Source organism: Labeo rohita, unplaced genomic scaffold (assembly GCF_022985175.1).
Source record: "Labeo rohita strain BAU-BD-2019 unplaced genomic scaffold, IGBB_LRoh.1.0 scaffold_101, whole genome shotgun sequence".
NCBI lineage: Eukaryota > Metazoa > Chordata > Actinopteri > Cypriniformes > Cyprinidae > Labeo > Labeo rohita.
In genome coordinates this window covers 276,260-292,034 of record NW_026127131.1, presented here as the reverse complement: position 1 = coordinate 292,034, position 15,775 = coordinate 276,260, and the positions used below count along the sequence as shown (strand labels likewise).

Below are 15,775 nucleotides of genomic sequence, written 5' to 3'. Positions count from 1 at the left end.
CATACGTTTGCATTGTCACTAACGTACAATATTGGCATATCGACAACATCTGAAACGTAAACTGTTTATGTATATGAACAACTAAACAGATTTACAAACGAATCCTTATGAATATTTAAGTTGTGGCATTAACGTTTTGTTTATTGTATTCAGTTGTCATATCAATAAAATGGTTTTAAATCGTATTTATTAACAATTTTTGTTCTGTTTCATTCTAAAACATTTCGTTGTGTTCTGCTGTTGTATTAAATGACTTATGTATTAAACCTGTCTTATTGTCTTGCTTAAAAGCTTTTCAAAATTGATTCAAAAAATGAAGCCTTGTAAAGCCCTGGGTCTTTCTCCTGACCGTTTCGGGAAAATATTCAATATTTCGAGAGTGTAGAAAACAGCGCCGTCTGGTGGTTAGTAAAAAAAAGATAAGAGGACACTTGTGTCCTCATAAACCAAATGGCTTAAAAAAAAAACATAGGCCTACTAAACAATTCAAAAACTGCCTGTAGTTTTATGTGAGGATATTGTGTTTAGGGTTAAGGCGAAGATTAGCTCAGTAAAAAAAAAATTAGGCACATGAAGTGTATGTGTGTGTCTGTCTTGATTTTCTTTCTCTAATAAATTAATTTACCCATTATAGTGTGGCAATAAATGCCAGAATGAATATATTATGTAGAAGTTAATGTTATGTACACATATATGATAAACAATATTTTGTTTATTGAAATAATTTGTATTCTTCATATTGCCTGTATGATTGGGTGTTTAAAAATGTAATTGAATAAGATCTGGGGTTCGAATATTCCGACACGTAAATCGAATCGCTGTTTGGACAGAAAGTGCTTCGTTTGTAAACTCTGTGAAACGTAACGCCCAGATATGGAGCTTCACTGGTGATCGTGCTGCGTGCTTGATACGTGCCTCCAAGCTTCAGTGTCTTATAAAGCACTACATCTGTGGAGTATTTAGAGGTTTTGTTAACAGTCGCTGTCCATCGGATGGGTGAAACTAACAATGAGTATTATTAATATCCATCAAACTTCGAATTTGCTGGAATCTATAGCAACATGAAGACCATTTTCAGGCTCTTTGAGATTGTACTACTAATTTGTGGTAAGTGTGCGATTTCTTCTTATTATTTAACTTTTTCTGTTTCACTTTGACACTGGAAACCGTAGTGCCCATTCAGTGGCTGATGTTCATTCCTGAAGTTCATTACCTTGTTAACAGTAATAGCATTCATCCAGATGAATTTGGACCACCACTTGTTTGTTAGACGCTAAATTCAATATTTATTTGAAGGTGCAGGTAACAGTATGTTGTGTAACAATAAATAAACTTAAACCTGATAAAGCAGTTTATGCATTCTGCATGTGCATTCTGAAGAAAAACATGAACTAATAAAGATGAGCTAATGGATTTCAGTTCCCCCCAGGCAGGGTGAGAAATTAACACGGATCACCAGCCTGGCAGTGGCTGATAATTTTGTCTTATCAGTCAGCCACCATGTCTGGTGTACATCTTAAACTGCTCTTTGACCAAAAAACACACACTTGATTAGTCTAACATTTGATTAGGTTTCACATGTGCATTTCAAATACAAGTATGTGAGGTTTAGATTAACATAAAAATATCCACCTCCATCTTTAATAAAGTAGTAAGCATATACTTATGCTTGTAACTAACTAACTTAGCCTAACTTGTAACTTGTTGAAAACCTGTATTCTAAAAAAAAAAAAAAAAATGCAGATAATACTGCACAATTTTATCTGGATTAACTTATTGTTCATACATAAAAACTCTAAAATTCAGTAACTGTGACCTTAATTGTCGACTGCCTGTAAACCATTAGTGTCAAGGCCTGTTCCACAGGTGCCTGATGATTGATTTAAAAAAAAAAAAAAAATAACATGGAAAACATTGAAATAAAGATTTGTAAAGTTTATTTTGACTTTACAAAATTATCTTTAAAATACAGTGTATTTGTGAGTTTATTATAATTATTATAGTTTTGTTGAACAAATGTCAAGTAAACTATTATTATGTGTATTACATTTGATCTGTTTGATATATTTTGTCATTATGCTAGCTAATATAAAGTATTAACAATATTAATTTAACGAGTTCTCTCTGTTTACACTAATTCGTTTTTGTTTTAAAACAGCATTTTAAATGAAAACGATCCTTGTCTACACTGGCATTTTTACTGCATTTCAGAAACGATCTCCGTCCACATTACACAACCTAAAACGCAACATGACCATGCATAATGAGCATGATGTTATTGTTTACATTGTCATCAAGGATACGCAGAGTGAATTCGCTGTGGAGAGCCATGCCTTCATTTTCAAAAGTCTTTGACTCATCCCAGTTCACCTATGTTATACTATGCCCTGAAAGTATGTACTCTTTTTGTGAAGACATACTTTTGAGTATGTAGCAGAATAGTAGGCAAGCTTTGGGACTAGGGATGGCTCGGTACCATAATTTTGGCTTGGGTACGATACTAGAATGTGATACCTCAGTATCAATACTAAATCTATACCATAGGTATCAAATAACGAGCCTTAAAATATAAGTGAATTGAAAACAATTTAGTAAGTAATTGTAACTGAGCGATACCCAGACTATGCCACCGGGGTTAACCACACAAGTTCCTTGTTGATAAAAAGGGAACAGAGATGTGACATTCAAGTTCAAAAATTTTATTGACAATAAAATATCTCCACTTGAATAAGACCAACTTTATTATATATTTATAGTTTTCTTTAAAAAAAGTCACAACTTCATAAAATCTCAACAACTTGAGACCAGCTATTAAAATTGTGGCCCATCATTTCATAGCTATCAGGGTTACCAGGCCTGCAGGAAGGGAAATAGAGAAAAGCCTCAGGGCCACAGACCCCAAACCTAGAAACACACACCACACGTGCACAAATATACAGATCATCAATAATGAAAAAGGTGTAGTAAATTTCACACCATCATGTAGTGAAAGGGAGGAGACCCAGATGACCCCAAAGGAAAGCACTCCTGTGCAGGCTGGTTCCTATAACACAACAAAATGGGTTAAAACTTATATCAACAAATCCCAGCAGTTGGCATCAAATAAACTAAATTTGTAATAAAACCAAACCAAAAGTACAGAAATACAAACTCAACACATCACAATAAATTTAAATCAAAATAAATGATAAACAAAACAGCAGGGCCTAGACATCAGAAGTCCATATGATAGAGCTCCACAAGAAAAGATCTGCCAAATAAAAACAGTTGTAAATACAAACACATTTAACAATCTGAATTAATATAAACATTACCAATAAAACACTTGCCATGAAGCAAATGCAACGCAATATCTTTAAATCACTAAAAAATACACAACAATCCCCATCAATATTATCACTATAACAACTATAAATCCACTACACACATACCTATGAACGTAACTTTGATAGAGTCCACAACTCTGAAAATAACCGCATTAATGGCTCACATACTCACAATCTCATACAGAGGATAACCTTCCTGCAATTAACAAAATAAACAATATAAGACAAGACATCTTTACCTAAGCTTTGTTACAGCATCAGAACAAAGACCACACTCATGTCACGACACCGGAAATAGACAATTGGAATCACGACATCTACTACCGTTTGCGTTATTTATAGGGGAAAATAAAGGCATATACCCCGCCCAACACCATCATTATTATGCACTCAGTCACATAATGTTAACATAATAAACATGTATTAGTTCATTTATCATTTATAACTAATTATTGACCTAGATTAATAAGTGCTGTAATACTGTTAGGTCAGCTTACCTAATGAATTTTAACAAATGTTGCTTTACTGTAAAGTGTTATTCTAACAGTCAAAGTGTTCAAAATCATGTTATTATCTCTCTCTGATTGTTTTCAGATTTCAGACTCAGATAGCCAAAGAAAAAGCATATGATTTACACATGATTTATAGCAATTCTTGCATACAGGTGCAGTAAGTTCAGCTCGTTCACCTTTATCATCTGTTATGTGTGCAAAATAATGACAAATTTCACTTTATTTACTAGTTTCAGGCTCGTTGATGGAGTTTCATCTGTTTGCTAATACATCGCGTTGTTCTGTTGTCATGTTTCACAGCAATTTGGGAAGTATTTTGGGAACTGCACCATATCAAATACTGAACTGATCAAAAATATAGTATCAAACTGTTTGAAATAAAATATATTCTGGTATTTTTCCAGTACTGGTATACTGCACATATTTGGGACATATAGCTGTGTCTTTAAGGGATGATCTGTTGCTTAGTTACATGCATCAGGACACTGTTTAAACAGCCCTGTCAATCATCTTGTCATAGTTAACATCATCCACATTTCCTTTAATTTGATTTCCTACCATATTGGAAAGATAAGATAATATAATAAGAATAGCATAATAAGAGAATAAGAATAGCAGTGTTGCCAAGTGTACATTTTTACAGCGGAATTGGGTTAAAACAAAATCCATCTAACAAGCTGTCTAAAATGATTGTGATTGTTTTGGCCGTGAATGGGCTAGTTTTGAGCAGAATTTGGGCCTTTGTTTTATTTATTTATTTATTTATTTATTTATTTGTATGAAGACCTGGCAACCCTGTCCCATAGGATTGAACTGAAAATGTTTTCTTTGCTCATTTTGATCCTCTCTATTGTCCAAACAAAAATGTTATTTATACATTAATAAGTCAAACTGTCTTTATAAGACAATACTAATTTCAGGTAAATTTGTTTATTAACATTACCAGCAGTGTTATATGAGTTTAATCCCTGAGAAACTTGTTTCTGATTGTTCTCCAGGTGTGTTTGATGCTGATCAAGATGAAGTGAAGTCAGTGTCAGTGATGGAGGGAGATTCTGTCACTCTAAACCCTGATCCTACTCAAATACAGGGGTTTATTCTGATACTGTGGAGGTTTGAAGATCCAGTCATTGCTCAAATCGATGGAAAAGAGACCTCCTATCCCGGTCACACTGAAATATTCAGAGACAGACTGCAGCTGGATCAGACTGGATCTCTGACCATCATGAACATGAAAATCAAACACTCTGGACTTTATATACTAGACGTCGTCCAAAGAGTTGGGACCTCAAATATGAAATTCACTGTTACTGTTTATGGTAAGAATATATTTATCTGTGAATATTTTTTAAATAATTAGATGTTTCTTTCTGTTTTACTAAAAAAAAAAAAAAAAAAAAAAAATGTTCTTTCTGTTTTATAAATTAAACTGATATTGAAAGTAAAGCCAACAATATTAACAAATGTTCAGCAGTCTTACAGAATGGTAATATGGCAATATTACAGCTGTGATTACTTTAATTAATCTGTATATCCCTTATTGTAACCATAAGCTGACCTAATTGTGCCAGTAACTGAATATGATTCTTGCAGAGACTCCATCTGTTATTGATGCTGGTGAAGCTGAAATGAAGTTGATGTCAGTGAAGGAGGGAGATCCTGTCATTCTTCAGACTGTTGTTCGTCAGTTAAACAGAGATGAGCTTATAGTTTGGAGGTTTGGAGATGAAGGAAAACTCATAGCTAAACGTGATGTAGAGACCAAGAGCCCACAATTATATGATGAAACTGATGAGAGATTCAGAGACAGACTGAAGCTGGATCATCAGACTGGATCTCTGACCATCACAAACACCAGAACCACAGACTCTGGACTTTATAAAGTAAAAATTAGCAGCAACAAACTGACTGTATATGAGAAATACATTGTTACCATCAGTGGTGAGTAACTCAAGTCTTTTAAAGTAACGTGTCTATGAATAATTTAGATGATGTGACATTTATATTATGGGGAATCAAATCTTCTTTTAAAATAAGAAAATGCAACGTACACTGACATCAACAGGTATACAGGCTATACCAACATGTTCTCACTCCCAACTCGTCACACATTGACTTGGTCATGGCTTGGTCAGGACCCCTTTAGGTACCCCTTTTGTGTCATTTTTTACATGCAAGGTCCTCCATTGTTTTCAGTTGTTCTTAATTTAATGGTTTGCATGCATGTGTAAACAATAGAAATACTTTTATATAAATGCATACTTTAATTGGAGCACCTAAACCCACCACTACCCTAAACCTACCCATTTCTAAACAATATAAAAGAGGTAGCAAACAAATATAAGTACAGTCACAGGTATTTATTGCAAAAACTGACCATAAACAAGCAGTACAAAAGCATTGCAAACAAGTCCTATTGAATTCCAAGTGTTCTGAACTCATACGCTTTCTTTATGCAAAGATTGAAGGTTTTAATCGCTGAAATGTTCCCGCTCCGTTGACGCGCTCACATCTTATTCAAAAAGATACTCCCGAATCGATCATTAGCGTGATGCAATCAGTCACAAGACACACAAGAGCCAATAGCATTTCACAACAAGGCTGTCGAAAGACTGTCAGCATTTTTGAATTCGTGTACAGACAGACTGCAGCTGCACACAGGACGGCGGACGGAGATGCTTTTCAAGTCAGGTTGAGCTTTATTGTCATTCCGCTACATGTGTGGACATACAGTGGAACGAAATGTTGTATCTCATAGGACCCATAAAGAGCTACCTAAATAAACATAAATATGAACATACATACACTAGACATAGAAACAATTTTACCTACACATATAACTATACATATACTATAAATAATTGACTATACATTCACATAACCTAAGACAGACTATACAAGTACTTTACATAATAACTGTGCATGATAATGTGCAGAAGACGTATTTAAAGGTTAAGAAGTGAATAGTGCAAAATGATTTGTGGTGCATTGACAAGTAAACATTTGTTAAATCCTTATTAGGTCCTTGTAACATGGAGTGTTGTTTTCTGTGCAACATGTGGTGTTTATAGGAAAGTGTCTGGTGCATATAGAGATGAAAGAATGCGTTACTACAGGTGGTTTGTCCAGCCCACTCACCTGTGTATAGCACACTCAGAATTGCACCGTGTTTTGAGTTTTTCAACAGTTTACATTGTGGATAAGGTTTCAGAGGGGGTGAGGTGGTCACAGCCTGGGGGAAACAGCTGTTGAGCAGTCTTGCAGAGCGGGCTCAGATGCTTCTGTAGCATCTTCCTGATGGCAGGAGCTGGAGGAGATGATGGGAGGGATGGGTGGTGTCCTTCACGATACTGGTGGCTTTACCGGAGCATCGTGCAAAGAAAATGTCCAGAATGGAGGGGCGAGGGGCACTGATGATCTTTGCGGCTGTGTTCACTGTCCGCTGTAGGGTGGTTCACTACAGTGGACAGTGATCCCTGTTGGTGGTCCAGGTGAGATCCTCTGTGATGTGCACCCCCAGGAATTTAGTGCTGCTGACTCTCTCCACAGTCGAGCTGTGGATGGTCAGTGGGGGGTGGTCAACAGAGTCTCTCCTGAAGTCCATCACAACCTCCTTTGTCTTACTCACACTGAGGGACAGGTTGTTTGCACCACACCATTCAACCAGTTGTGCCACTTCCTCTCTGTAGTGTGTTTCATCGTTGTTGCTGATGAGACCTACCACCGTTGTGTCATCAGCAAACTTGATGATGAGGTTGGAGCTGAACTCGTGGGTCAGCAGCATGAAGAGCAGTGGGCTGAGAACACAGTTTTTAGGCTTAGTTTGTCTGATGAGCTTTTGTGCATCATCTGTGAATTTTGAGCTGCCCAATGAACAGCATTCTAACATAAGAGTCTTTGTTTTCTAAGTGAGTAAGAGCCAGGTGTAGGGTGGAGCAAATCATCAATGCACTTTTGTGCAGTTGTGTCAGTCTGCATTTGTACCATGCAGGTCTGTGTGAGTGTGTCTGGGAGGTGGCCGCCTCACTGCAGGCATGTTCCAGTCTGTGCACTGTAATCAGTGATGGTATGACACTTGAATATTAATATATTTTTTTTCAAATAAATTATGAATTTTTATTTTCTACCTGTTATATCTTGTGTTTTGTTGACAAATGGTTAGGTTTAGGGATAGATTGGCTCTAAATGTTTTTAGTGCTAATTTAAATCTTGTAACTAAATGCATCATCTCTGGTCTTTAGCAGCGCAGAACCATGCGTGAGCTGTCATCCACAGCTTCTGGTTTACAGGCAGGATGATGGTCTTGGTGACTGTCACATCATCAATGCACTTTTTGAATGATCAGTCACAGTTTCAGTGTACAAATCACAGGTCTGTGTGGTTGTTGTAGGTGGAAAACCAGGCGGAACATGTTCCAGTCTGTGCACTGAAAGCAGTACTTGGAACACTAGGAATATTAATAAAAAAAATCCAAAAAGTGCAACTGGGGAGGACCGTTATGAATATAGTTTTGTCTACCTGTTATATCTTGTGTTTTGTTGACAAATGGTTAGGTTTAGGGACAGGGGTTGGGTTAAATGTGTAAATAGTGTAATATAACTAAAACTGTTGTGACTATTTCCATTGAAAAAAAAATCACACCCCAACATATATGCAGTAATAGCAATATTATTACCCAATATATAATTTAATCATGGCAATAAAATTCCCAGTGCCTTTCGCGTCAGCACATTGACACCAAGGGATTCTTATTTAAAGTACTGGAGGACCCTGCACATCGAAAAATGATGCTAATGGGGAACCATAAACATGAAGTGGTGACAAAAGGGTCCTTTTCAAGCGTCAATATGTGATGAGTTGGGAGTGAGACACTATACCGTGCTGGTGTTTCTAGTGTTTGTTATAGACCAGACACACATTCAAAGTAATGACTGTTTTTCTTTATCATTACAGATTCAGATTTGTCTCCAGCTGCTGTAGCAGGGATTGTTGTTGCTGTTCTGCTGGTGGCTGCAGCAGCTGCTGGTGTGATTTACTATCGCCGCAAGATAGCTGAAATGCGTAATTATTACATATATTAAGTAATACTTATTACAGCTGATACAGCAACATAAATTTTTACTTTATTTTGTGATCTAGTAATGACAGATTTATTTAGTGTTGTTTTTTAGACTCAGATTTGTTAATAAGTTGTAAATTGTTATAGATGTTTAAGAAAAAGAGATGACAAACTGATTATTAGAAGCACACATGAAGAATCACACAGTATATTCTCAGTGTTTCATCTGTTCATTCACTTATAATCTAATAATTTCTATTTCTTTGTGCTGCTGTGACATGAAGCAAGAATAGTGTCAGGGATGGAGGGAGACAGTGTCGAAATAAACACTGGTGTTACTGAAATACAGACAGGGGATGTAATAGAGTGGCAGTCTGGAAATGAAGACTATCCCACAGCTAAAATCATCGGAGGGACCGGTGAGATCACAACATTTGATGATGTTCATCATGGGATATTCAGAGACAGACTGAAGCTGGACAAGAAGACTGGATCACTGACTATCACAAACACTGGAATTGAACACACTGGACCCTATAAGTTACTGATCAACAAGAAATACAAGAAGAAATTTATTGTTTATATCAGAGGTGAGTATCTCTGTCTTTTTATATAAAAATATCACTGTTCTTCATGCTTCTGTTGGTCTGTTTCTGTGGTTTCTTCAGCTCATAAGCCCCATAGGGCAGAGATCCAGCAAGTAAGTTTGGCATCAGGCCAAAAAATTATTTTACCACTAGATGGCGGGCCAAAGTCAAAGCATAATTTAAGAAATTCATTGATGAAAAATGCAACTGCCTGTGACAGACTGTTATATTGTCTTTTGTAACTGGTAGTCAGCTGTTACTCCAAGGTATATAAAGGAATCATGAGTTGAATTTAATAGCTTTTAAGACCTTTTTAAGACTCTTTAAATATATTTTAAAACCTCATTGCCACTTCAAGTTTTAGAAGAAGATTAGCCAAAGAAAATAAAAGCCAAGATTAGAGAAGCAGTCCTTGATAAAATGATGAGCACACAACAAAAAGTTCGGATTTTATTGCTGTGGTATTCTGGAAAAAAATAATTCTAACCACTGATTCTTCATATCATTATCTTTCGGCAATGAAAACAAAACAAACTTGCTTTCACAGCACAGAGCACAGTGTCTCGACATGATGTAAACACAATAGTGGAACTAGCAGAAGTGTTTGAGTGCACGTCACACTGTTTGTATTTCATGGGCAGGCGGGGATTATGCTAACGTGTTACCTAGTGACGTAAATCAGTATTGGACAGAAGATTAAAAAATATGACGACTCGTGAAGGTAATTCTGAGTTGACTCTTTGTTTTGAGAGACAGTATCTATTTATTTTTAGTGTTATTTCCTCAGTGTCTTCAGGGATATTTAGAGTTTCTAGCCTTCGGATGAAGATTTACTGCTGATCACAGAACCGCGCTTCACTGAAAGATACGCATGACAATCGCAGCTTATGATTAATCGTGATTGCGATTTTATTTCGATTTGTCGTGCAGCCCTAAATGTATTAACAACTTTGCAGACTGTTTACACTGTTTACCTGCTCTTTAGGTCTCAGCTGAAGATGTGTAATCTGTAGTTCATATAAGGTGAACTTCATCTGCAGAAGTGATATAAGAGTTCACATCATGAGCATTTCACCATTTAATTTGATGAAACTCTCAGTATATCATATACACACTGAAACTCAAACATCTTCACAACAACTCAAAAATTAAGGCCAGTATAACTTAAAGAAATTATACCAGAAAAGGAAAAAAGTGAAACATGAATTACAGTTTTTTTCAACTGCTTACACACATTTTCAAAATGTTGCCTCTATTTTTCAAAACTTTACACACAAATCCAAGATTTGCACACACAAAGTGCAAAATGCCTTACATCTCTTTCAAAATGAAGCACTGTATTCAAAATATTACTAACACATCTCAAAAGTAAACAATGGTCATATGCTGAAAACACCTTTGCCTTAATATTATATTTTTGGATCTATCATATTCACAGTTATTCAAAACCTAAAGCTCTTCTTTCATGAGCTCCTATGTACATTTCTGTACAAGATTGAAAGTAATTTGTCTCTGCTCTCCAAGACTGGATTTATTTGATTCAAAGTACAGCAAAAACATTTTTTAACATAGTTTTTAAACATAGTTTATTATTATTTTTACTATTATCTTTTTACTATTATATTTAAAGTTGAAATCATCATTGCTCCAGTCATGATCCTTCCGAAATCATTCTAAGATTATTGTTATTATTATTATTATTATTATTATTATTATTATTATTATTATTATTATTATTATTATTATTATTATTATTATATATCTTTAGCATCACTTTTGATCAATTAAAGCGTGTTTGCTAAATAAAAGTATTTATTTCTATAATTTCTTTTTTTAGATAATTTCTATAATTTTCAATAATTTCTTTCCCTGGGAAAAAAATAAATAAATAAACAAATAAAATAAAAAATACTGACTCCAGGCTTTTCAGTGGTATAGTGTATAATGTTACAAAAACCTTTTTATTTCAGATAAATGGTGATCTTTATATCTTTCGATTCATCAAAGAATCCTGAAAAAATTTACTCAGTTTTAAATATGTATAATAATAATCAGCATATTAGAATGATTTCTGAAGGATTATGTGACACTGTAAAGTAATGAGTAATGAAGCTGTAAATTTAGCCTTTTGTATATAATACAATATATTACATTTGAAAATATATTCAGTTAGAAAGCAGTTATTTTAAATGGTAAAAACATTTACAGTTTTTTCCAACTGCTTTCACACAAAATCTTTACTTGTCACACAATTTCTAAAACCTGACACTCAAATACCAGAACCACACACCAAATCTGCAAAACCATACACTAATTCTCAGCCTTTGACTCATAAAACACTTTTTGCAAAACACAACACGCAATTCTTTATGTAACACACAAGAATCTAACAGGAAGTATCTTGATTTTCTTTTTCAAACACAACCAGTCAAAATGCCACATTAATTCACCAGTGCCTCAAAACTCCTCACTTGTGCAAACACTCATTGCTTTACTTAACACAACCAATCATGGCTTTAGAATAGGCCTTGGAATATGCTTTGGAATAATCACTTTTTTCAAAATTATGAATTATGCAATGCATATTGTGAAATATTTAAACTATTTAAAATAACTGTTTTCTATGTGAATATATTGTAAATATGTAATATATTGTGATATAGACAAAAAGCTGAATTTTCAGCATCATTACTCCAGGCTTCAGTGTCACATGATCCTTCAGAAATATTTCCTATATGCTGATTTGCTGTTCAAGAAACATTTATTATTATTATTATTATTATTATTATTATTATTATTATTATGGTGAAAACAGCTGAATAGATTTTTTTTAGGTTTCTCTGATGAATAGAAAGTCCAGAAGCATTTATCTTTTTTTTTGTTTTTTTTTTGTAACATTATATATATCTTTAGCATCACTTTTGATCAATTCAAGCGTGTTTGCTAAATAAAAGTATTTATTTCTATAATTTCTTTTTTTAGATAATTTCTATAATTTTCAATAATTTCTTTCCCCGGGGAAAAAATAAATAAATAAATAAATAAAATAAAAAATACTGACTCCAGGCTTTTCAGTGGTATAGTGTATTATGTTACAAAAACCTTTTTATTACAGATAAATGGTGATCTTTATATCTTTCAATTCATCAAAGAATCCGGAAAAAAATGTACTCAGTTTTAAATATGTATAATAATAATCAGCATATTAGAATGATTTCTGAAGGATTATGTGACACTGTAAAGTAATGAGTAATATAGCTGTAAATTTAGCCTTTTGTATATAATACAATATATTACATTTGAAAATATATTCAGTTAGAAAGCAGTTATTTTAAATGGTAAAAACATTTACAGTTTTTTCCAACTGCTTTCACACAAAATCTTTACTTGTCACACAATTTCTAAAACCTGATACTCAAATACCAGAACCACACACCAAATCTGCAAAACCATACACTAATTCTCAGCCTTTGACTCATAAAACACTTTTTGCAAAACACAACACGCAATTCTTTATGTAACACACAAGAATCTAACAGGAAGTATCTTGATTTTCTTTTTCAAACACAACCAGTCAAAATGCCACATTAATTCATCAGTGCCTCAAAACTCCTCACATGTGCAAACACTCATTGCTTTACTTAACACCAACCAATCATGGCTTTAAAATAGGCCTTGGAATATGCTTTGGAATAACTATAACTATTTAAAATAACTGTTTTCTATGTGAATATATTGTAAATATGTAATATATTGTGATATAGACAAAAAGCTGAATTTTCAGCATCATTACTCCAGGCTTCAGTGTCACATGATCCTTCAGAAATATTTCCTATATGCTGATTTGCTGTTCAAGAAACATTTATTATTATTATTATTATTATTATTATTATTATTATTATTATTATCATCATCAATATTTAAAACAGTTAAGTACCTTTTTTCAGGATTCTTTGATTAATAGAAAAAATGTCTATATAAATGCTGTTCTTCTGAACTTTCTATTCATCAAAGGAACCTGAAAAAAAATCTACTCAGCTGTTTTCAACAAAATAATAATAATAATAATTATTATTATTATTATTTTTTTTTTTTTTTTCTGAGCCGCAAAGCAGAATATTAGAATGATTTCTGAAGGATCATGTGACTGGAGTAATGATGCTACAAATTCAGCTTTGAAATCACAGGAATAAATTACATTTTAAAATATATTCAAATAGAAAACAGTTGTTTTAAATAGTAAAAATAATTAAAAATTGTACTATTTTTGCTGTATTTTGGATCAAATAAACGCAGGCTTGGTGAGCAGAAGAGACTTCTTTAAAAACGATAAAAATCTTACTGTTTAAAAACTTTTGACTGGTAGAATATTTTTTTCTTTTGTACTGTATTCACAAGCACAAATGCTTACAGTAAAATAATAATAATAATAATAATAATAACAGTTTGATTTCCATCTTACTTTTTTATGTTTACCATATTTTTCAACATCTCTCTGCCAATTACTTTCAGTCTTGTACAGAAATATACATTGAAGCTCATGAAAGAAGAGCTTTAGTTTTTGAATAAATGAGTGTATATGATATATAAAAAAATATATAATATTATGGCAAAGGTGTTTCCAATGTTAGACAAATGTTTGCTTTTGAGACGTGTTTGTGATATTTTGAATGCAGTGCTTTGTTTTGCAAGAGATGTGAGGCATTTTACATTTTGTGTGTGCAATTCTTAGATTTGTGTGTAAAGTTTTGAAAAAAAAAGAGGCAAAGTTTTGAAAATGTGTGTAAGCAGTTGAAAAAAACTGTAACAATATTACTGCTTTTGGCATAAATGCAGGCTTGGTGTGCAGACTAGAATTAAAAAAAAAAAAAAAAAAAAAAAAAAAAAGTAAAAAAATTCTTACTGTTTAGAAACGTTTGAGTTGTAGTGTATTTTAACCATGTGTAGTTGGACAGAAACCAAACATAATTTTGAAAAAGGTGATTATTCCAAGGCCTGTTCTAAAACCATGATTGGTTTGTGTTAAGTAAAGCAATGAGTGTTTGCACAAGTGTGGAGTTAGTGTGAGACACAAATAAATTAGTGTGGCATTTTGAATTGTGTGTTGTGTTTTGCAAAAAGTGTTTTATGAAATTGACAACTTAGTCAAAGGCTGAGAATTAGCATATGGTTTTGCAGATTTGGTATGTGGTTCTGGTGTTTGAGTGTCAGGTTTCGGAAATTGTGTGACAAGTAAAGATTTTGTGTGTAAGCAGTTGAGAAAAACTGTAATATCACATAAGGTGCATGTGTAGTTTATTCTTACCTATACTTGCTCTCATGTATGTACAAACACACACATCTTTAATGAAGCTTTACTGACTTTCTCTTCTTTCTCTTTTCTCATCTTTGTGCTGTTGTGACATGCAGGGAAGTCAGTGACAGTTAATCAAGAAGATTCTGTCATTCTGAAGACTGATATTGTAATACAGACAGATGATGAGATACAGTGGCTGTTTGGAGCTGAAGACACTCAAATAGCTGATATTAAAGTTGAACTTAATGGAGTGATCACTAAACATGAAGATGCTGATGAGAAATTCAAAGACAGACTGAAGCTGAACGAGACGACTGGATCACTGACCATCAACAACATCAGAACTGATGATGCTGGACTCTATAAACTACTGATCCTTAGCAGAGGAAGGACCTCGTGCAGAAAAATCTTTGTATATGTCATAGGTGAAATCTCAAGTCTGTGAATGTAACAATCACAGTTCTTCCTCAAACATTCTGTTCTGTTTCTGCAGTTAATCTTCTACATTGAAATGATTGCACACATTTCATTTCTATTTTTATTCAGGTTCCACAGAAAAACAAGTGAAGGAGGATCTGGATGGAGTAAATGAGCAGGAGGGCATCTACAACAACACATTTTTCAGTTTTAATGAGCCTCTAGAATCTGTCTAGTAAAAGTGAGAAATGAATCTGTGTGTTGAGCTGTTTTTAAATGCATTTAAAAAGCATTGTTGGTCAAGAAACATTAATTTATTATATTATTGGTATATTACAAAACAAATGTGTATGTATGTGTATAAATATTTAAAATTATTTAAATTAAATATGTTATTCAAAGATATGTTCTAAAATTAATGTTTCTCACCCTCAAATATAATCAGATCTGAATGTCAGATATGCAACCTGAATTATAGTGCCTTTGTATTCATGCTAAAGCAGGAATGTGTTGTTTTATTATTTTTGACAAAAGCATCTGCTTGATGAATAAAGATCTTAGTTTTTTTCAACTGCTTA

General features: G+C 33.6%; 1 protein-coding gene across 1 annotated transcript; it reads left to right on the top strand.

The window, feature by feature from the left end:
* Positions 1 to 859: 859 nt before the first annotated feature.
* On the top strand, positions 860 to 15,775 carry LOC127157210 (uncharacterized). Its single transcript, XM_051100444.1, has 7 exons — positions 860 to 1,107; positions 4,837 to 5,157; positions 5,432 to 5,779; positions 8,792 to 8,899; positions 9,182 to 9,487; positions 14,894 to 15,205; positions 15,327 to 15,775. Exons 1-7 carry the CDS (start codon positions 1,062 to 1,064, stop codon positions 15,431 to 15,433), a joined length of 1,548 nt encoding a protein of 515 aa, XP_050956401.1. The 5' UTR covers positions 860 to 1,061; the 3' UTR covers positions 15,434 to 15,775.